At 47.9% G+C, this 23889-nt stretch overlaps 1 protein-coding gene across 10 annotated transcripts in view; it reads right to left on the reverse strand.

Moving 5' to 3' along the window:
- The window catches only part of LOC139386586 (E3 ubiquitin-protein ligase RNF220-like), a 164650-nt gene that overhangs the window by 6140 nt on the left and 134621 nt on the right, over positions 1-23889 (reverse strand). For 5 of the 10 annotated variants that reach the window (XM_071132254.1, XM_071132260.1, XM_071132258.1 and 2 more), the window contains 6 exons: positions 14507-14690; positions 14332-14387; positions 14079-14193; positions 7179-7287; positions 4837-5037; positions 4522-4596 (listed from right to left, as the gene is read on the reverse strand). In XM_071132254.1, the coding sequence (XP_070988355.1) occupies positions 4522-4596; positions 4837-5037; positions 7179-7287; positions 14079-14193; positions 14332-14387; positions 14507-14690 (740 nt within the window). The remainder of the gene's footprint in view (positions 1-4521; positions 4597-4836; positions 5038-7178; positions 7288-14078; positions 14194-14331; positions 14388-14506; positions 14691-23889) is intronic. The other 5 variants (XM_071132255.1, XM_071132263.1, XM_071132264.1 and 2 more) reach the window with 1 other exon arrangement.

Raw genomic sequence — 23889 nt, forward strand, 5'->3', positions numbered from 1 at the left:
AACGTTCTGCTGCCTGCAACATCCTCCAGCATGACCGGTTTGGCGGTGGGTCAGTCATGGTGTGGGGTGGCATTTCTTTGGGGGGCCGCACAGCCCTCGATGTGCTCGCCAGAGGTAGCCTGACTGCCATTAGGTACCGAGATGAGATCTTCAGACGCCTTGTGAGACCATATGCTGGTGCTGTTGGCCCTGGGTTCCTCCTAATGCAAGACAATGCTAGACCTCATGTGGCTGGAGTGTGTCAGCAGTTCTTGCAAGAGGTAAGGCATTGATGCTATGGACTGGCCCGCCCGTTCCCCAGACCTGAATCCATTTGAGCACCTCTGGGACATCATGTCTCGCTCCATCCACCACAGACTGTCCAGGAGTTGGCGGATGCTTTAGTCCAGGTCTGGGAGGAGATCCCTCAGGAGACCATCCGCCACCTCATGAGGAGCATGCCCAGGCGTAGGGAGGTCATACAGGCACGTGGAGGCCACACACACTACTGAGCCTCATTTTTACTTGTTTTAAGGACATTACCGTAATTTCCGGACTATAAGCCGCTACTTTTTTCTTTCACAAGATTCATGCCGCCAAAAAACTGAGCACCGTCACATAATGTGACGTAAATCGAGCGCGCTCAAACTTCCCATCATTCTGATTACGGTAGTCATTTTGTCACCCTCATCATGGCAAAGACACAGAGAAATGCATATGATGCAGCTTTCAAGTTGAAGGCGATCGATCTGGCTGTTGGAAAAGGAAATAGAGCTGTTGCACGGGAGCTTGGCCTTAATGAGTCGATGATAAGACGTTGGAAACAGCAGCGTGAGGAACTGACTCAGTGCATAAAGACAACAAAAGCTTTTAGAGGGAAGAAAAGCAGATGGCCCGAACTAGAAAATGAGCTTGACGACTGGGTCAACACACAGAGAGCAGACGGCCGAGGTGTTTCAACTGTGCAGATCTGACTGAAAGCCAAAACAACCACCGCAATGAAGTTTGAGGATTTTAGAGGTGGACCATCGTGGTGTCTAACATTTATGAGACGTAAAGGCCTGTCCATCAGGGTACAGACGAGTCTGTGTCAGCAGCTCCCTCCCGACTACGAGGAAAAAGTTTCAAACTTCCGCAAATTCACTGATGCAAAGATAGAGGAGCATTCCATCGGCCCGCACGACATCATAAATATGGATGAGGTTCCTCTGACGTTTGACCTGCCTCTCACTCGGACTGTCAACAGGAAAGGCGAATCATCCGTCACGCTGAAAACAACTGGGCATGAAAAAACGCACTTCACCTGTGTTCTGAGCTGCACGGCATCGGGAGAAAAGCTTCCACCAATGTTGATTTTTAAACGCATGACGATGCCAAAAGAAAAATTCCAGAGAGGAATTGTTATGAAAGTCAACAAGAAAGGATGGATGACGGAAGGCCTAATGCATGAATGGCATACAGAGTGTTACGGCAAGCGACCGGGAGGATTCTTTCACAAGAACAAGGCATTGCTTGTGTTGGACAGCATGAGGGCCCACCTAACAGATTCTGTGAAAGAAGCCATCAAGAGGACAAACTCAATTCCAGCTGTGATTCCTGGGGGCACAACAAAGTATTTGCAGCCACTCGACATCAGTGTAAATCGTGCATTTAAGGTGGCGCTCCGTGTTCAGTGGGAGGCTTGGATGACAAGTGGGGAGAAATCCTTCACTAAAACGGGCCACATGCGAAGAGCCACTTATGGTCAAGTCTGCCAGTGGACCCTGACAGCGTGGAGCATTGTCAAAAAATCCACTATCATCAACGGGTTTCGAAAGGCTGGACTGCTGCGTGTTGTTAAGGGCAGTTCAGCTGGGAATTTGCCGCCGGATGAAAGTGACGAGAGCGACAATGAAAACGATCCAACATCGGATGAAGCAATTCTGAGGCTATTCAACTCCGACACCGAAGGAGATGACTTCAGTGGTTTCAGTGCACAGGAGGAGGAAGATAGTGACCAATGACTTTATTGGTAGGCTACTGTTTAATTTTTGTAACAAGCCGTGTTTCGTTAAAGCCTATTTATTTTTGTTACAAGCCGTATTTCGTTAAAGCCTATTTATTTTGTTACAAGCCGTGTTTCGTTTAAAGGATGTGTAAAGTTCATTTGTTTCAATGTACCGGTAGGCACCTGCGGCTTATAGACATGTGCGGCTTATTTATGTACAAAATACATTATTTTTTTTTATCAGTGGGTGCGGCTTATATTCAGGTGCGCTTAATAGTCCAGAAATTACAGTACATCAAAGTTGGATCAGCCTGTAGTGTGGTTTTCCACTTTAATTTTGAGTGTGACTCCAAATCCAGACCTCCATGGGTTGATACATTTGATTTAATAATCATTTTTGTGTGATTTTGTTGTCAGCACATTCAACTTGTAAAGAAAAAAGTATTTAATAAGAATATTTCATTCATTCAGATCTAGGATGTGTTATTTTAGTGTTCCCTTTATTTTTTTGAGCAGTGTATATTCAAGAATTAGATTGATCTTTTTGCTTAAGGAGAAGCATAAGAAATAGCGCAATAACATTTCCAATAACCTTTTTGAGGAATAGCAACTTTGCTTTACTTTCTCCATAAGTCTATAGTTAAGTAAAAAATGCAGTTAAGAAGAAATGTCTTAAGGTTTTGTGAATCTGGGCCCTGAACACTTACCCTGGCATGTATCCGACCTGTGTTCAAATTTGTTTTCTTTCAAATATTTTGAGCGTTTGATTGAGCCTGCCAAGTGTCATCTAGCTGAACGCCTCCCCCTACAAGTGCTGACATACCACCAGCTCAAAACACGAAAGACATGTAGACTACCAGCTTTCACTGGTCTCCTGTCACTGGCTCATAACAGGAAAGAGAAATGAGAGTTATGGGGAAGGTTACTGGAGCCACACTGTGAAGGGGTATAGTCTACTACCAGTGTTTGTGCTCAGAGTGAGAGTCAACTTCCAGCACACAGGGACCTGTGTATGTAAAGTCAGAGGCACTCCCTGACTGACCTGGGATCTATCTGGCTAACGGTTCTAGTCAGAGTATGCAGAGGACACAGAGTTCATACACTGATCCCTGACACACTGATGTGGTGGGCTGGGTTAGCCCTGTGTGTGTGTAAACCTGAGTGCACAGGGTCAGGCCCTGGCTTGCAGAAAGGGGTTAATAAATCTTTGCCAGACAAGGGAGCACACAGCTGTAAGCAAACAGTGGAGTCTCTGTGCTGCCAGAAGCAGGAGTCGGGGGGCAGCTGGGGGCCCGAGTTGCTCTCACACCACGGTGCAAAGAGGATTTGTGGCTCCCAACAAGTTTGCTCATGTCTAGAGATGACCAGGCTAAGAAGATGGCGGATGGCCTTGAGTAGAGGTGGTCTCCATAACAGCAGCATGCAGTAACACAAAAACTGTTAGGGAGTCTTGGACCAAGCCCAAACTCGTTGTCTTCACAGCCTACAGGTTCATTTTGAAAGTGAATAAAATCAGACACACTAGCTACCGTACCAGCTGCCTTCTTATATACTAAGAACCCCCCCTTCACCCCCGTCCTCTACCCTGCACCCTGGCTCCAATGACAACCAGGTTCCTACATCTCTCTTCTCTTTACACAAAGAAATGACGGCAGGTCCTTTCTTTCGTTTCTTCATATAGAATAAAATAGTTACCTGATCTTAATGAGCCTGGTGTACGGTGTGGCCATAAAAAAGGTCTGATGGTTACACGCTTTTACTTGGATCAATATGAGGGGAGCCCTGAAGCACAACGCTTGTATTGCTGTCTTCGGGCAACATTTGAATGCCCACATTAGGAACAAGCTGCTGCAGCAGGCACACATTTCTTATCCACCCCTCAGACTTCCCCTTCCACCACACAGCAGCATATTTAATATATTGGGTATTGGAGGAGGATGAGGGGGGCTGACCTGTGGCTGGGAAACATTTTCTTACGAATTGCTTCCGTGTGTAGTAGCAAAAAACAGGAGGAGAGGATGAGGAGGGAGTGTCTTAGTGACAACAAATCCTCCCCAAAACATACAGCAGAGATCTTGGAGGTTTCCCTGCCTGGTTGGGCCTACTGTACTATACAATAAGGGTTCATGAGTTAGGTGGGACTCACTACTGTGCTTGTAAAGAGAGGAGAAGAGGTACTTACACCCTTGTGGTCAGATGCGACAAAATTGTCTAAATAATTTACTTCATTATCCAAAGCTTCCACTGGCTAATCACTGACCAACGACCAAATTAGAAAAAATGAACAACAAAACAATAGCTCAAGAGTGTGTGTGTTTTAAGTTTGTGTGTTTACACCTAAGAGGGTATAATTCAGAGGTTAGAGTAGACCTATTTGTTTCAGGGTTGTGTGTGTGTGTGTGTGTGTGTGTGTGAGTGAGTGAGTGAAGTGGGATGTTCACTCACTATGAAACTGTTCTATAGTCAGTGGCTGAAATGTGATAAGTAGTGTTGCCATGCAACAGCAGTGTTGTGATGTGTTGTGGAGGCTGGGTGGATTGGTGTTGGGTGCTCACCAGAGTCCTGAGCCAGCATTCCTCACAGTGGACGTGCCAGCACTGGATGGAGGTGAGGGGCATCGTGTACGAGTCCTGCCACAAGGGGGAGACAGAACATTAGCATAAGAGTTTAAAGGGGAACTGTGTGGACTGACACAAATGCACGGTTGCAGGCACACACGGCACAACACTGGACAAGTCTTGACGAACGACGGCACCAAACCAAAGCACCAGGCAGCACAGCTAGAAGCACAGGCATGGAGGAGGGAGGCGGCCAGCCCAGCGAGCAGACGGGCAGAGGGAAGGAGGGTGGATGAGCACAGAGAGCCTTACCCTCCGGAGCGGGAGCAGCCGTTTAATCCCGCCGCCACTGCAGCCCATAACGTAGCCTCTATACAAACAGTAAATGCTCAGCGGGGGGAGGGGCTTTGAGCTCTCAGCAACCCGCCTCTCATTTGGCGCTGTTACCGCGAGGGCCCGCCCCCATTGGCCCAGATTCTTGTCTTCAGCCCTGTCTGTTTGGAATCTCTTCCTCTGTAGGGAAGTACAGAGGGGGCACTGCTGAGCACTAGAATGTGGCGGACTACAAAGCATAGAAAGAAACGGGTACGGACGGACTGGACGGACACCGACACATGCACTCACACACACAACATCAGGCGGCACTGGAGAGAGAGGCCAATAAGAGTTTCTGTTGCAGTTCTTGTGATGTGTTTGAGACTTGTGGCAGGCTCTGGTCAAAATAAGCTATAGATCATTTTACAGGCCAGAATATGCTCTTTGTATGAAATGTACTGAAACAGAACAGGGAACACTGAATGTGAAGATGATGTGAAATCCAATGCCTCCATCTAGTGTCCAGTTCCATAAAGCAACAGTAGGTGGTGGTAGAGATTCACTGACAAGAACCTGCTGAGGTGGTCTGCCTGTATGATGCTTTAACGAGTGTTCAGATAACACAGACTACAAACAAACTCCTTGACGAGCTTGTAGAGAAAGATCCTCAACTCTACTGCCTAACAAGCCCATGCCACTTTGTGTTTCAAAATGAGTGATGAGGTGTAAGCAGTCAAATATAACTCCTGACCAACTGTTGGTGGGTTAGACTTTCAGGTCATTGCATAGGCTATTTCCTCACCCTTCTAAAAAATGAGAACAAAACCTAGTCAACAAACAGGTGTGAAGAGCTTCTTCACTCCTCAGCCTGGCTGAGTGAGATTTGTGACGGGAGGAAAAGACAGTAATGACGAATGAGCTTTACGATGGTCACCGGAGGGCAGGAGTTATCAATATGCATCCATTCTCCTCTCCTGTCTGTCACCCCGGGGCTGAGACAACCTTTAGGAGGGGCAGGCGTCAGTAATTGCTTGCTTTTCACAGAGTCGTGGGCCCGGGCCGGGGCCAGGGAGCAGGGGTTGCCAAGGCATCTGGCATCTTCACTCATTCTGCAGGGTGATAGGATGGCAGGGTGGGTGGGGTCTAAGTACCACCACAACACACTCTCAGGAACACCTCTGAAAGGATTCTGATTGGTCAGGTGTGAGGTGTTGTTAATCCATGTTGTCTGATTCTCTCTCAGACCAGAACAGCTGAGCCAGTCATTAGGGACATGACAGATATTCAACTCTCAAGGAAGTGGATGCATTGATGGATGTCAATCACCAAGGTGACCATCAATAACTAAAAGAGAGGAGTTAATTTTGGAAGGGGGGGTCAATAAGTTATAATGAACCATCAGTTGAAATGGTCAGATAAAGTCCTCAAAGCTGCAGGGTGGTAATTGGCCAATTCAATGGGATGGTTCCAACTGGGGCTCCAAAGTTATACGACAGTTGGTGCAACAGAATCTCTCTGACACACACATCAGGGGGCAGGGAGGGAGGAGGGCTGACTTTCAGGCCATGCAGGAATCACTTCAACCACCAGACAGTAGACGTCAACACAAAGTCTCTGCCTGCACACCACAAAACTGCATCCATAATGGCACACTAGTCGCTATATAGTGCACTACTTTTGACCAAAAAGTAGCACTCTATTGAGGGCTTCCCGAGTGGCGCAGTGGTTTAAGGCCACTAGAGATTCTGGTTTCAAGTCCAGGCTCTGTAGCAGCCGGCCACGATCGGGAGACCTATGCGGCGGCGCACAATTGGCCCAGCGTCATCCGGGTTAGGGGAGGGTTTGGCCGGCAGGGATGTCCTTGTCTCAACGCGCACTAGTGACTCCTGTGGCGGGCCGGGAGCAGAGCACGCTGACACGGTCGCTAGGTGTTTGGCGTTTCCTCCGACACATTGGTGCGGCCGGCGTCCGGGTTAAATGGGCATTGTGTCAAGGAGCAGTGCGGCTTGGCTGGGTTGTGTTTCAGAAGACGCACGGCACTCGGCCTTCGCCTCTCCCGAGTCCGTACGGGAGTTGCAGTGATGAGAAGGCTAACTACCAATTGCATACCACGAAAATGGGAGGAAAATAAAGGGGTAAAAAATCAATTTAAAAAAGTTTATAAAAAAGTAGCGCTCTAAAAGGGGAATAGGGTGCCATTTGGGAGGCAACCCAAGAGTTGGTATACTAGTGGATGGGCGGGTTGCTTAGGTTCAAAAACTCTTATGGTAGACATGCATAGAGACAGAGAGAAAAGCACATTGATGGCCAGAGAAGAAAGGAGTGTAGTGGTTCCTTACCATGCAGATGAGACACTTATATCTATCCCCTCGGAGGATCTGTTTCTCCAGCTCCCGGATACGAGCCTTTAGTGCTTCGAACGTGGTGGCTGTCGAGCCCTCTGTGATCCTGTAAAGAAGAAAAGCTGGGGTTGGATCACAGTGACACTCAAAGAGAAAGGATCAGTACAATTACATAATGGAATCTCTTGTTTTAACTCTTCGGTAGCAGCACTGCAGGGATGCAGAGGCCAAGGTATTTTGGTGGCCATTTTATGCGTTATCATTCTTAATCTTCTACCTCAGTCCCAGTATCTGAATTGCTTTGAGATTGTTCCTGGTCAAGTTTTTCATTCAGTCCTTGCTTGTCAGGACACCGACACTGTGCATGACATGTCCCTATTTAACAGCTGTCTATCTGTCTGTATCCTCCCAGGTCCTATCCCCACACTGACTGATTTACAGGTCCCTCCCCTCTCAGGCCCTCCACTAAATATCCCCTGATTAATGCCCCTGCCTGGAGAATGTACATTTAAAACTGTCCTGCAGCATATGAACGAGCAGTAACTAAGTCAATACGGCCATCAGTGATTAGCCAGGACGCGGCGCTGGCCAGATGTTTATGGTGATCCGCTCATTTTCCAGCCAGATGGAGCGCTGATCTACAATATTGATTTACTATTGGACCAGCTCTCAGCAGAGCGCTCCCCCACTCCGATTAGTGGTCGGTCGGAGGGCCCATTGCCTCGGCTATCTATGGCTTCATTTATTATACTACCGGCCTTGTGTGGTTGTTCAATGAGGAGTGAGGGCTCTGAGGACCACATACACAGTACAGGAGAAGAGATAGACAGGCTACTTACCTAGGGTGATCGCTACATTGAATAAAGCACTGTTTTTGTCTTTTCATATAGAGATACTCACACCAATGTCATGTTTTCTTAACAGAAGGACGCATCATTTGAGTTAAGCCGAATATGACTTCAAGACCTTGAATGTTCCTTTGTCACCTGTTAGTCCAATAAAATGCAGCTGATTGTGACTCAAGTCAACTTGAAACTCGTTTGACTGGACAGAGACCTTGGCTACAGAAAGGAGAGGCCAGTCATTGTCTCCTGTCCTGTGACACCACGGCCATAAAGCTTTAAAATCTCCTCTTATTAGTGAGGAGCTTGTAAAAATGCATTTAGTCTTGATTAGCGTGCCTGCTTATAAAGCAGCCCCAGAAGCGCTGTCCTCCGTAGCATGCTGTTTTCCCTTTTAACAGCTTCATAAATCCCTGCAGTGGTTCACTCAACCAACACTGTCATTGGGCCGCACGGAGTAAAACTTTACCCTATAAAGACCAACCCTTCTCTTGTCTTTCTCAGACACGAGGCGGGTTGACAATGAATATTCATTTAGCCAGTGATTTATAAGAAACCACATTCTAAAAGTTATTTAATTCCCTCGTGCAATAAAAGGGGGTTTTAATCTTTTTTTATGTGGAGGCCTGAGCAATTGGAAAGATGGATGGTGGACCAGAGTGGGGGTGTGTGCTCCTGGTTTACTACACACTAGGCAGAGGGGACTGGATTACCTCACCAGGCTGAAAGTAATCAACCATTTGATGACTGTATCAGGGGGGGGCCAACCCCAACCCAACCACAAACAGGCAGGCTGGCTGGACATCAGGCATGCACTGCATTACTAAACTGGATGATAGCAATTATTAGTATCTATATACCACTCTCAACATACCTTGACATAATGACTCCCTGTCATTGTCACGTCACAGCTCTACCTCATTGTATTGTCTTCATGGATAGGTAACCGTGTCTTTACTGGGCATAAGCCTGTGTATAAATGATTACAATTCAGCTTGACTGGTAAAGGAAGACGGTCTACGCAGTTCCCGTTTCGCTAGACTTAGACGCCAAACTACTATCATTTGTAACGCTACACCTCAAAAATCCATGCTATGATAGTGGCTTATAATATACCAAACAACCTGTGCTTAAATGATTTATAAGATGAGTTATTGGAAATACGTTATGCTAAGGGAAATACAAGTAAAGTAAACATTGTGGGCATAAAACAGGGCCGTGAATCAGGCCTGGGCTAGGTTTCTGACCACAGTGGGACTCTGTGGGGCACTGAAGCTGTAGTAGCCTTGAGTACAGATAAAACCTTACAAGACTTACAAACTAACCTGAAATACTACATCATGCAAAGAGGAACCTGGCTGCTACACCAGCTCTGTGTAGCTGGGACACTAGACTACAGGTCTTTGGAGGACTACCTGAGCTTGTGTTCAGAATGGAATGGAAAACTCCTTCTCCCTACTGAACACAATCCCTGAAGCAAAAGAAGGGGAAGGTGGGGCCAGAGAACACCTCACTAATATTGAGTTGCACTCCCACCCCTTTTGTCCTGAGAACAGTCTCAATTCGTTGAGGCATGGATTCTACAAGGTGTTGAAAGCGTTCCACAGGGATGCTGGCCGATGTTGACTCCAATGCTTCCCACAGTTGTTTCAAGTTGGCTGGATGTCGAGTGGTGGACCATTCTTGATACACATGGGAAACTGTTGAGCGTGAAAAACCCAGCAGCATTGCAGTTCTTGACACAAACTCTTTTTGTCTTGCACAAGAGTTTTGTATACTCAGTGTATGTCATCTCAGCGGTGATCCTCCACTCTGACCGCTACAGGATGGAAAGCGAGAGAAAGAAATGGAGAAAGAGGGAGCTCGTCCTTCTTCCCCGTTAAGTGTTCTTTGTTCAGTCAATGTGTGCGAGAGGCTTTGCCTCGCGCCCATTTCTCATTTGATTAGCCAGCCTTGCTAGGCTCCCTGCACCCCCCCTCCCCGGGCCTCTGCCCCCCTGCAATCCATCTCCATCAGCCCGTTATCTTCATCTAGCGTCCACCTATATCCCAGCCTTTCATCTCTCAGGCAGGGAGAGAGGCAGGCAAGGAGGGCCAGTGGTGGCCTCCTGAGCACACTACTGGCTGGTGTAATTCCAGTTAGATACGGGCGAAAGGGAAGAGGAGAGACCCAGGGGACTGAAAGCCTTTTACAATGGGGATTAATCCACGTCCACCTCCTTCCCCATTCACCCATTTCATTCTTTCATCTGTACATACAGCATATTTGTGTGATAGGACTATGCAAAAATGTACGTGAATTTACAAACCCTCGGAAACTCAAATGTAGATATACAAATAAAAACGTGAATACTGTTGAAGACTAAGATCAAGTCAGAACATAGGTCTAGTTAACAAAACCCACACATTCCAACAAAAATGTAAATGATATCTATGGAGAGTGGGACATCACTATTTTTTTTTTTTATGTAACCTTTATTTAACTAGGCAAGTCAGTTATGAACAAATTCTTATTTACAATGACTGCCTACTTGTAAAGCTCCCCAAACCCGGACAATGCTGGGCCAATTGTGCGCCGCCCTATGGGACTCCCGATCATGGCCAGTTGTGATACAGCCTGGGATCAAACCAGGGTGTGTAGTGACGCCCCTAGCACTGCAGTGCCTTAGACCGCTGCGCCACTCGGGAGACTTACAGTCCATGGCTGCCTCAGCTTGGTTAACTAAGGCCTTAACTAAACTGACACCAGAAAATAAAAGTCCCAAATGATTTCTTCAGCTCCAGCCATATGTATGTGAGGAGGGTCTTTGATGGCTATAGGGGGAGAGCTCCTCTCTCTCACAGGGTCCGAAGGGGGAGAGGCAAAGGGAGGGGGTTGGGTAGAGTCATCACATATAAATTGAGGACAGATTCAATTATTTGCGGAGCTACATGGAAATCTCTACCATTGTTTCAAGTTGAGCATGAAATTTTGCAGCAATCACATTGGCGGCATTGGAAAGCTCATTTATCTTGTTTGGGAACGAGTGGGGCTGGAGACCCCGATGCCAAGAGATCATTACCCATCAGGGATGAGTGTGTGTGTGTGCTCTCGCAAAACGCAAGAGCACACACACACACACCGTATCAACGTAACGAAAGGAGACATATCTCGTTTTCATCTGGGATCGAGGGCTGAAAAAGCCATACGCATTTTGCAAACAGCATAGTTGTTCCTCTGAAATCATTCAATCCCTTCAATTTGGACTCTTTAAAAGGATTCTCACATGAAGTCTCTTTTCCATCAGGAAATTGCCCATAAAACCCTGCATGCCCATTTGTTTTCTAGATTTTGGCACAGAAGTCAGAATGTAACAACGTACAAGCAACATTGTACTGTTGAGGAATGAATGACATCAACTCATGTAATTATTATTTATTCCTTGTCTGGTCTATGACAATAGTAAAAATAATCAAACAGGCTTGTTCCTCCCAATGAGCCAACAGATAGTAAGGAGGGACTGTTAAACTATTATTCCCGGAAGAACCCTTCTCTCGGTGTTTGACAAATGACATCATCTCCTGCCGTATAATACAATACCCTCCCAACATCCTGTGGAACCTGATCAAATAAGGCCTCGCAGAAAACAACGGCAGGCAGAGAGAAAAATGCTAAATATCTGTCAGAAATATAGGTTCAGCTGGAGAGTTACTGTCTGTAGATGCATCCTAAATGGCACTATGTAGGGTGCCTAAAATCTAGGCACCCTACATAGTGCACTACGTTTGACTTTCTTTTTCCCCATAGGGCACAATCAAAAGTAGTGCACTAGACAGGGAATAGGATGCCATTTAAAACGCAAAGTCAGTGGCTCCAGAGCAGACTGGTTGGTGAACCTCTCTCTCTCTCTCTGCCTGGCTGATGGAAATATGATATTAAATAAACAGGTGTGTCACGTCTGGAGCAGAGCAGCCGATAGCTAAGCTAATAAAGCTGATTCAGGGGGCAGGCTGGAGGCCCTTCTCATGGCTAAGGTCTATTCTTCCTTCAGTCTGACAACAAGCAAGAGTGATCTATGCCCAGTTCGCCTAACACGCCTAATACCCCTACTCCTTCATATAATGGCAGATTCTCTCTCTGTGGCGAGTGTGTGTCTGGGTGTGTCTCTGAGGGCACGCGTGTGCATGTGTGTATGAGAGGGGAGGCAGAGAGTTTCAACATAGTTACAGCGATGAATCAATCTCCTAAGCAGTCATGCTTCTGGCCTCACCACATAGGGAACAATCCCCCGTCTAGCTTCAAGCTGACACGGACAGACATCTACACACCGCAAACTCACTATTCCTACACACTCCCTTTTGCCTAAACCCCTACACCGTTTTCCTGATGGACACAAGGCTTTCCCTCCCTATCCCTCAGACAGTCACTGTGTTCACATGTCTTGGTCGGTCTGTCTGCCACACAGACATATCATAATGACGCTGCCTCAGAGGATGTGCTGATGATGAATTCATCCCCCCACTCTGCACACACACACATTTATCCTGGGTACACACACCTTCAACCAGGGGAGAGGGAGGGAGAGATCGGACCAGATACGTGATCACAGTGCACCGATGAGCCGATGTCTACGTCCCAAATGGGACCTTATTCCCTTCATGGTGCAGTACTTTTCTATGGGCTCTGGTTAAAAGCAGTGCACTATGTAGGGAATAGGGTGGCACCATTTGGGACGCAACCAAGATCAATGCATCTCAAACTGCTCTGATTATGCACCAGTTCAGTTCTCCAACAGCAGGCTGATATTTAATATGTGGCCAGAACAACTCTACTCCGATAACTGAGCAATGAAGCATTTAGCCTGCCGGAGAGGCAGACAGGCAGGGCAGCCCTGCCAAGAGGACACAGTCAGTGGAGACGAGTGTGTGTGCGGCTACGGGTGTTAACAGGAAGTAATCGTGTGTGTGGATTTATAACACTTGCTACGATGGTACTACTACTACGCACTTCACAGGAAGTCAATGATGATGGCGGCTGAGGGAGAATAAGAAATGGAGCCGTTTGGCTGCTTTGTTGAAACCAAAACATGAATTTATCTCAGTCAGAGTGAGCAGTGCTGGGGAAATTGACACTGAGGAAAGGAAACAGTCAAATGAAATGTGAGGAAGGGGTGAGAAAGAAGAGAGAGAGATTGTGATGGAAAACAGTTTCCGACCCGTGGCCACATTTAAGATAGGGGTGGAGGAAACTGAAGCAACTGAGCCAAAATGGAGAGCAAGAGGAGGAATATGCCAGACATGCAGAAGCAAGCAATCAACAAAAGTCCCCCCCCTCTCTCCACTAGCTGTGCTACTCTGACCCCAATTACCCATTCAGAGGGGCTGGCCATGCTTCCGGGCACTGCTTGTCGGGGAATATGGATGAGGACACGGAGATGAGGGAATTAGAGAAGCTGCCCTTTACCATGCACAGATTATTCACATTTATCTGGTGCTTGGTAGGGAGGCAGGGGAGACGGTGTTTCTACTACACTAGGAGGTCTGCCAGCCTGCTACTTCTCCCCAGGCCCAGTGTGTGTGTGTATGTGTGTACCACCTTCCACTAAGTGAACACTCCTGGAGGATGGTAGAGCAGCAGCTAGGCAAACAATTTCACATGATTAGGTTGTAATGAATTGGGGAGGTAGCTGGCTAGGTAGCAAAAGGGGGAGGTAGTGTGTGGGGTGATATTAGGATTCCTGCGTGGTGCTGTGTGTCTGGCCCAGATGGAGCACACAGCTAGAGAGGGGATCAATACGGTGGGACCCTCCTGTGATCAGACCAGGGGATGAAGTGAGACTTCGCTAGATTCATCGCAAGAGGAAAAAATGACCACACAAAATGCATCATTTATGACACAACAGGCCAGTCGTAGGAAGGAAAGAAACTCATCTGAGAGTAATAGAAACGTGATATGAGAGGGCTGGGGGAGGCAGTGGTTGGATTTCAGTCTGGGCAGGTGTGTGTGTGTGTGTGTGTGTGGAGACGCTTAGGTGGCTGAGAAGAGAGGGTAGGAAGGATGGGGGGGTGATTCTTACTTCTCTATTTCGCTGTTTTTACAGGTCCGGGGCGCGTTGGAGGATGAGCAGGCGGCGTTGGGGTCCTGAGGCAGCTGCTGCTTGCTGCTCTCCCCGTTGCTCGTAGAGGGCATCTCTACAGAGAGAGAGAGAGAGAGAGAGAAAGATGGGGAGATATTAGCACCGACCTCAACATTCATCAATACGGTCAAAAAATGTCAATAAGGTAACCATAAATACAGAGGATGACATCTTGTTTCAAGCCTCAACTCACCATCACTGGCCCATTTGGAGAACTCTGGTGTTATTCTGTTGGAAGGCATTCCGCCACTGTAAGAGCAGAAACAAACACAATGCTGTGTCTTGAGAAGAAGCTCAACGCCACAAAGTAGAAGGTGACAATAGAGTAGAGTTTACTAGCGTACAGTAGAGTAGGAGTGAGAACCTACTTCAACACCGCCCCGCGCAGGGCCTCCCGTTCTTTGGCTTCTCCTTGGTCCTCTCCGGAGCAGGGAATGATGTCTGCCTCTGTGTACTGGGCCTTGCCGTACTCCAGCGTGTCGTCTCCATCCACGTCCAGGTCGGCGTCGCTGTCGTGGTTTTCCTTTGTGCTGCACATGGCAAAGCCTGTTCCTGAGGAGAGGGAGGGAGGCGAGAGAGGAGGGGGGCAGCAGAGGTAGGCGTCAGTGTCTAGGCTCTTTCAGACCATGCAACCTTTGTCAATGTTGAGGAGGAAAATGTGTGTAAATACATTCACATTCAATACTTCATTTTTACCAGGGGTACTCAACTACTATTTGGGAAGATCCAGAAATGTTCTAGGTGGCAAAGGTCTGGATGGATAATGTCATTTATCGGCGTAGTAACAAACCCCCACCTCGCGACCCATGCAACCCTAAACTGTTCACACCTCTCTTGTTGGTGGAGAGAACATGTTGCAGTTTTAAAGGTAATTTCCTTCAAATCTACACATTTTTCCATGTCTTATGTGATATGAACAAAATCAATGGGGGCCCCCGGGGTCAAGGCCCATGGGCACGTAATCTGACCAAGATTTAGATAGCTAGATAGGCTACTAGTTGATAAACTGTTATCCAGAGTGACTTACAGTAGTGACAGAGTTGGTGGAGTACATCTAATTTATCAGCATTTAACACCCCCGTAGTGAGTGAGTGATTTTCATCTGTACTCGTCCCCCGTGGGAATCGAACCCACAACCCTTGCGTTGCAAGTGCCATGCTCTACCAACTGAGCCACACAGGAGCCCATTCTGGGTCCAGATGCATACCACCAGTTGAGTATGCCTGGTATATACTACACAACCTCTGAAACATTAATTTCTGTCATTTCAGATGGGATGACATTGCAAACCAGGCCTCCAACAAACAGTAGCCTTTCCTCTAAGACCCTGTCTGCCTATCCCTCTCTCTGCACATGTAGACCAGCAGGGTAACAAAGATCTGAGTTAGTCTATTAAACCTGCTGGTCAAGCACATTGATTGAAATGGACATGTTGAGATGCTGCCATCTCTCCCTCCTTTCCTGTGAAGTATTGTTGGCCAGGTGAGGCTGTCAGCGGCAGACAGAGGGGCTGTGCCAGCTGCCAGTGGCTGGTTATCTAGTTATGGAGAATGGCTGACTGGCTGTAGGTCTGACTGGCACCTCTATAAACCCTGTGACGAGCGGCTCGCCAGACAAACTCCTGCTGCTGTCTGACTGGCCCTTTCAGCTCCACTTAGGGCCCTGTCTCTCACCTTGCCTGTGCTGCCATTGAGAGACACACAGTGCTGGGGGCTGATTGAGTGGTCAGGGGCTGACTCTCCCACTCATCTAGGGCTGGACACTGATAGCTGACTCATGTCAAGACAGGAGATGGTACAATGCTGTGGTGGAGTACAAACAAACTCGGATGTTAAGGATAAAAAATGGCATGGGCTCATATGAAGACATAGGCTAGGTAGAGACATGGATAGAGATTCTAAGGCCAACCTTCTACAGAGACCCAGAAGACAGGTAGCCTTCCTCCAGCCTTTTCCCCTCTCTCCATTGAGGCTGAAGGAAGCTCTGTGCTAAGGGACTGGAGCTGCTGCAGGAGAAGAGGGTAAAACCCATGTCCCTGCCTGCCACCAAGGATAACCCTTTTTACAATTCTCCCATGCTTGATAGTGATCATATATACTGAACAAAAATATAAAATGCAACATACACCAATTTTTAAGATTTTACAGTTCATATAAGGAAATCAGTCAATTGAAATAAATTCATATGGATTTCACATGACAGGTCTCTACTGGGAAGCCTGGCCCAGCCCATTTTTCCCCCACAAAAGGGCTTTATCAAAGACAGCTGTCAGAACACCCCCACCCCCCTCAGACAATCCGGCAGGTAAAGAAGCCAGATGTGGAGGCCCTGGGCTGGCGTGGTTACACGTGGTCTGTGGTTGTGAAACCGGTTGGACGTACTGACAAATTATCGAACACAAAATCGGAGGCATTTATATTTTTGTTCAGTGTTAAAATGGACGTTTTAAGTTGGATTTGATCCCTGTGGCTGGGTGGAGCATATGTGAACAATGGAGCATTAGTGAACAATGGCTGTGGTGCACAAATATGTCTGTTCAGCTGCTGGTGGCGGAGACAGTAGTACCAGACAGCTGAAGGGGCCAGTGGGCAGATACTATTTAAATAACTTCAAGGTCCCTGCATGGTGGTGGTGTGGTATATCTGGATAGGACAGGCTCCTATGCTGCCCACTGGCCCCTTCAGCTGTCTGGTACTACTGTCTCCGCCACCAGCAGCTGAACAGACATATTTGTGCACCACAGCCATTGTTCACATATGCTCCATATGCTCCATTGTTCACATATGCTCCACCCAGCCACAGGGATCAAATCCAACTTAAAAGGTCTCTTTTATATGATTACTAAAAAGCATGGGAGAATTGTGAAAAGGGTTATCCTTGGTGGCAGGCAGGGACATGGGTTTCACCCTCTCTTTTCTCCAGCAGCAGCTCCAGTCCCTTAGCACAGAGCCTACCCCGGCCTCCTCGGAGAGAGGGGAAGAGGCTGGATATATTGATGCACCACAGCCATTGTTCACATACGCTGAGGCTGAAAATGTGTTTTTTCTCTCCCACAGCACAGTCAACCACCTGGACCTGGGGAATACCTGGGTCCAGGCTGCTGTAAAGGAGGGAGGAATAAGGCTGCTGTAAAGGAGGGAGGAATAAGGCTGCTGTAAAGGAGGGAGGAATAAGGCTGCTGTAAAGGAGGGAGGAATAAGGCTGCTGTAAAGGAGGGAGGAATAAGGCTGCTGTAAAGGAGGGAGGAATAAGGCTGCTGTAAAGGAGGGAGGAATAAGGCTGCTGTAAAGGAGGGAGGAATAAGGCTGCTGTAAAGGAGGGAGGAATAAGGCTGCTGTAAAGGAGGGAGGAATAAGGCTGCTGTAAAGGAGGGAGGAATAAGGCTGCTGTAAAGGAAGGAGGAATAAGGCTGCTGTAAAGGAGGGAGGAATAAGGCTGCTGTAAAGGAAGGAGGAATAAGGCTGCTGTAAAGGAAGGAGGAATAAGGCTGCTGTAAAGGAAGGAGGAATAAGGCTGCTGTAAAGGAGGGAGGAATAAGGCTGCTGTAAAGGAAGGAGGAATAAGGCTGCTGTAAAGGAGGGAGGAATAAGGCTGCTGTAAAGGAGGGAGGAATAAGGCTGCTGTAAAGGAGGGAGGGAGGTCTGGCGGTCACAAAGGTAATACACTGCAAATGATGCCAAGAATTTCATGAATCTACTGTGAACGACTGGTGACACGTAGGAGAGGCTAAAACAAATAAACAGACTGCCCCTGACCAGGCACATTGGGGAGGTGAAAGTGAAGGAGGGTTGGAAGGAACCAGAAATCACTGTTAATCCAATCAATTGATCAGGGTATTGATACTGCGGCTAGTTAGCGATGCATGGCTGGAGCCAGGAGATGGGAGGGGAGAGATAACAGCATTGATTTTTAAAAGGCTGTGGTGTTGAGTGGTGGCAAGAAAGAATGAGTCTAGATGCTTTCACTGTCCCCAACCCCCAACAGTTTTGGGGCCACAGTGGCCCCTAAGAAGAGGACTTTCCAGAGTTCAGTTTTACTAGATGGGATTAGCATTAAACCCAGTGGGACATGGATAAATATTCCCCTTAAATATACTCTCCCCAACTGGAACTGACGGAGATAGGCAGACTACTACTGCTGCATTCCATCCAGTTCAATCTTCATTTCACCACAGCGGTAAGTGTGGAAGAGGACTATAAAGACAAGTTGGGAAAACAAGATCCCCATCACACTGATAGTTGACTGCTAGAAAGTAAAACCAAGGGATGTTATAAAAGCAGGTGGCATGTAATCTAACCATCCAGCCCAAATTGGAGTGCCCAAAGTCTAAGTGTCAGACCCGGTTGTTGTCCCACGAGCAGACGAGAGGACGATGAGAGGACTACCGCAGTCTTAAGTCACGGGCTGGGTCTCAAATGGAACCCTATTTCCTATAGAGTGCAAAAGTAATGCACTATACAGGGAGCCGTTTGGGACTCAACCATGCTGTTGGGCAAGGCAGGCATGGTCTGGTCCTGCTGCGCAGCCCCTATCTCTCCCTTTAACCAGTGTTGGCAGGCAATCTAATCTCCCCTGAAAAGGTCAGCGCCACCATAACTGCCTTTCAGTCACATTATTTCATTATTTATTTATCCTCTCCGCTCCACCTCCTCCTCCTCTCCACCTCCTCCTCCTCTCAGCCCCACCTCCTCTCAGCCCCACCTCCTCTCAGCCCCACCTCCTCTCAGCCCCACCTCCTCTCAGCCCCACCTCTCTGGCAGATCAGCTAGGGTCGATATACAGACACACCAACGCACACATCCCTGCACACACACACACACACACAGATGCACCTAAACATATCCACCACATTCATTATCATAACCAATCTTGTGCATCTCCTTGACTTGAACATGTAAAATGCATGTGTTCTTGCCTGTGTAACATGGACCTGACCGTGACATGGCACACCTATCTCCATATAACACCTATTACCACGGAGACAGACTCAGAGACAACGTTAGGTTTCTGAGCTGTGAGAAGCGAGGGAGGGTCAAGGGGCCAATCAACATAAGAGACAGCCTGATCAACAACACCCGGTCGCCATGGCGCTGATATCCCTTATCATCCTTCCCCAGTCGGCTCTGGTCGAAGGCTGTCATATCTCACTGGCATTTACAAGACACATCTGGGGAGATGATGGGACAGAGATGGAAGAAACAAAGATGGCTGCCATCTTTGAAGCCCATTTACAAAGGAGAAAGCTATGCCTTAAATACCTGGTGCCATCTTCAGTCAGCGGACCCAAATCCCCTCTCCCCGGATCAGCCCCCTTAGCCTTGGTCTTCACTATCAGGCTGTAGGGATCAGATCTGACCCTCTTCATCAATACAGCAGCCTTTAGAGCGGTCTCCCAGGTCCTCATAAGCCATGTACACAGGAGGACCGGGGCCCCACACGTCTCAAGCAGAAAAGTGTTCCTGTTTGATTATCCTCCCACCCTCTGACTGTCTTTGACTTTTCTGTGCTGTTTAAAGGGCTTCCCTTTGCCTTTCTTCCCTCCCCTCAAAGGGAGAGAGGTGTCAGTGTTGGTGCTGGTGTCTCACAGAGGATAGCTTAGGCCTCTTATCCAATTGAAGCCCCTTGTCTCCGTCTCTCCTCTCCTCTCCGCATCAACCACCCCCCCGTGGGCTGGATGGATGGTGGATTCTGCCTGGCTGGACCCATTGAACCATGGTCGACTGCAGCAGAGCTTTCAAGGCAAATCCACCTTCTGAGGTTCTGGGGGGAGGGGGTCGCTTTCAAGTGGTATCACCAGCACCTCTGACTTTGACCAGCCCTTATCTGTGTCACATCACAGCCCGCCAGAAGGGGTCTACTGCTCATTAGATGAATGGACAGACAGACAGACAGCCTCAGGAGGTTCAGTTGAGAATTCAAACTGATCTGTAGGTCGTTGATGTCTGTCTGTCTGTCTGGGTTTGCGGTGAGAGTGAGAGAGGGGCCAAAAGGCACACATCTTATTGGGCTTTGTAATGCAGTTTTACTCTGGATCGAATTTGGGGACTTGGGGGGTTTAGCGACTTTGCAAGGTTGAAAGAGGCCCTTAGAGAAGACTTGACTTTCCTGTGATCTCCAGAGACACACCACGAGGACCTGTAGCCAATTCATTTTTACAGCTCTCTATAGCAATGAAGTAAGGCCTGTCTGTCAGACATGAAATAATGAACGCTGACCTATGACCAAATCATACACTTGTCCAATTAAGCGGACTACACTAGTAATTGATCATAGACCAATGACCTACTAAATATTCACAAATCATGTAGGTGAGCACACAGTGGCTTGGCTGGATCAATGTGTAACTTCCGGCGCCATACGTGTAACTTCCGGCGCCGACAGAGATGGCCGCCTCGCTTCGCGTTCCTAGGAAACTATGCAGTTTTTTGTTTTTTTACGTGTTATTTCTTACATTAGTACCCCAGGTCATCTTAGGTTTCATTACATACAGTCGAGAAGAACTACTGAATATAAGATCAGCGTCAACTCACCATCAGTACGACCAAGAATATGTTTTTCGCGACGCAGACCCTGTGTTCTGCCTTACAAACAGGACAACGGAGTGGATCCTATGCAGCGACCCAAAAAAACGACTCCGAAAGAGAGGGAAACGAGGCGGTCTTCTGGTCAGACTCCGGAGACGGGCACACCGCACACCACTCCCTAGCATTCTTCTTGCCAATGTCCAGTCTCTTGACAACAAGGTTGATGAAATCCGAGCAAGGGTAGCATTCCAGAGGGACATCAGAGACTGTAACGTCCTTTGCTTCACTGAAACATGGCTCACTGGAGAGACTCTATCCGAAGCGGTGCAGCCAACGGGTTTCTCCACGCATCGCGCTGACAGAAACAAACATCTTTCTGGTAAGAAGAGGGGCGGGGGCGTATGCCTCATGGCCAACGTGACATGGTGTGATGAAAGAAACATACAGGAACTCAAATCCTTCTGTTCACCTGATTTAGAATTCCTCACAATCAAATGTAGACCGCATTATCTACCAAGAGAATTCTCTTCGATTATAATCACAGCCGTATATATCCCCCCCCAAGCAGACACATCGATGGCTCTGAACGAACTTTATTTAACTCTCTGCAAACTGGAAACGATTTATCCGGAGGCTGCATTCATTGTAGCTGGGGATTTTAACAAGGCTAATCTGAAAACAAGACTCCCCAAATTTTATCAGCATATCGATTGCGCAACCAGGGGTGGAAAGACCTTGGATCATTGTTACTCTAACTTCCGCGACGCATATAAGGCCCTGCCCCGCCCCCCTTTCGGAAAAGCTGACCACGACTCCATTTTGTTGATCCCTGCCTACAGACAGAAACTAAAACAAGAGGCTCCCACGCTGAGGTCTGTCCAACGCTGGTCCGACCAAGCTGACTCCACACTCCAAGACTGCTTCCATCACGTGGACTGGGAGATGTTTCGTATTGCGTCAGATAACAACATTGACGAATACGCTGATTCGGTGTGCGAGTTCATTAGAACGTGCGTTGAAGATGTCGTTCCCATAGCAACGATTAAAACATTCCCTAACCAGAAACCGTGGATTGATGGCAGCATTCGTGTGAAACTGAAAGCGCGAACCACTGCTTTTAATCAGGGCAAGGTGTCTGGTAACATGACCGAATACAAACAGTGCAGCTATTCCCTCCGCAAGGCTATCAAACAAGCTAAGCGCCAGTACAGAGACAAAGTAGAATCTCAATTCAACGGCTCAGACACAAGAGGCATGTGGCAGGGTCTACAGTCAATCACGGACTACAGGAAGAAATCCAGCCCAGTCACGGACCAGGATGTCTTGCTCCCAGGCAGACTAAATAACTTTTTTGCCCGCTTTGAGGACAATACAGTGCCACTGACACGGCCTGCAACGAAAACATGCGGTCTCTTCTTCACTGCAGCCGAGGTGAGTAAGACATTTAAACGTGTTAACCCTCGCAAGGCTGCAGGCCCAGACGGCATCCCCAGCCGCGCCCTCAGAGCATGCGCAGACCAGCTGGCCGGTGTGTTTACGGACATATTCAATCAATCCCTATACCAGTCTGCTGTTCCCACATGCTTCAAGAGGGCCACCATTGTTCCTGTTCCCAAGAAAGCTAAGGTAACTGAGCTAAACGACTACCGCCCCGTAGCACTCACATCCGTCATCATGAAGTGCTTTGAGAGACTAGTCAAGGACCATATCACCTCCACCCTACCTGACACCCTAGACCCACTCCAATTTGCTTACCGCCCAAATAGGTCCACAGACGATGCAATCTCAACCACACTGCACACTGCCCTAACCCATCTGGACAAGAGGAATACCTATGTGAGAATGCTGTTCATCGACTACAGCTCGGCATTCAACACCATAGTACCCTCCAAGCTCGTCATCAAGCTCGAGACCCTGGGTCTCGACCCCGCCCTGTGCAACTGGGTACTGGACTTCCTGACGGGCCGCCCCCAGGTGGTGAGGGTAGGCAACAACATCTCCTCCCCGCTGATCCTCAACACTGGGGCCCCACAAGGGTGCGTTCTGAGCCCTCTCCTGTACTCCCTGTTCACCCACGACTGCGTGGCCACGCACGCCTCCAACTCAATCATCAAGTTTGCGGACGACACAACAGTGGTAGGCTTGATTACCAACAACGACGAGACGGCCTACAGGGAGGAGGTGAGGGCCCTCGGAGTGTGGTGTCAGGAAAATAACCTCACACTCAACGTCAACAAAACTAAGGAGATGATTGTGGACTTCAGGAAACAGCAGAGGGAACACCCCCCTATCCACATCGATGGAACAGTAGTGGAGAGGGTAGCAAGTTTTAAGTTCCTCGGCATACACATCACAGACAAACTGAATTGGTCCACTCACACAGACAGCATTGTGAAGAAGGCGCAGCAGCGCCTCTTCAACCTCAGGAGGCTGAAGAAATTTGGCTTGTCACCAAAAGCACTCACAAACTTCTACAGATGCACAATCGAGAGCATCCTGGCGGGCTGTATCACCGCCTGGTACGGCAACTGCTCCGCCCTCAACCGTAAGGCTCTCCAGAGGGTGGTGAGGTCTGCACAACGCATCACCGGGGGCAAACTACCTGCCCTCCAGGACACCTACACCACCCGATGTCACAGGAAGGCCATAAAGATCATCAAGGACATCAACCACCCGAGCCACTGCCTGTTCACCCCGCTATCATCCAGAAGGCGAGGTCAGTACAGGTGCATCAAAGCTGGGACCGAGAGACTGAAAAACAGCTTCTATCTCAAGGCCATCAGACTGTTAAACAGCCACCACTAACATTGAGTGGCTGCTGCCAACACACTGACACTGACTCAACTCCAGCCACTTTAATAATGGGAATTGATGGGAAATGATGTAAATATATCACTAGCCACTTTAAACAATGCTACCTTATATAATGTTACTTACCCTACATTATTAATCTCATATGCATACGTATATACTGTACTCTATATCATCGACTGTATCCTTATGTAATACATGTATCACTAGCCACTTTAAACTATGCCACTTTGTTTACATACTCATCTCATTTGTACATACTGTACTCGATACCATCTACTGTATCTTGCCTATGCTGCTCTGTACCATCACTCATTCATATATCCTTATGTACATATTCTTTATCCCCTTACACTGTGTACAAGACAGTAGTTTTGGAATTGTTAGTTAGATCACTTGTTATTACAGCATTGTCG

This window comes from Oncorhynchus clarkii, chromosome 28, assembly GCF_045791955.1.
Source record: "Oncorhynchus clarkii lewisi isolate Uvic-CL-2024 chromosome 28, UVic_Ocla_1.0, whole genome shotgun sequence".
Taxonomy (NCBI): domain Eukaryota; kingdom Metazoa; phylum Chordata; class Actinopteri; order Salmoniformes; family Salmonidae; genus Oncorhynchus; species Oncorhynchus clarkii.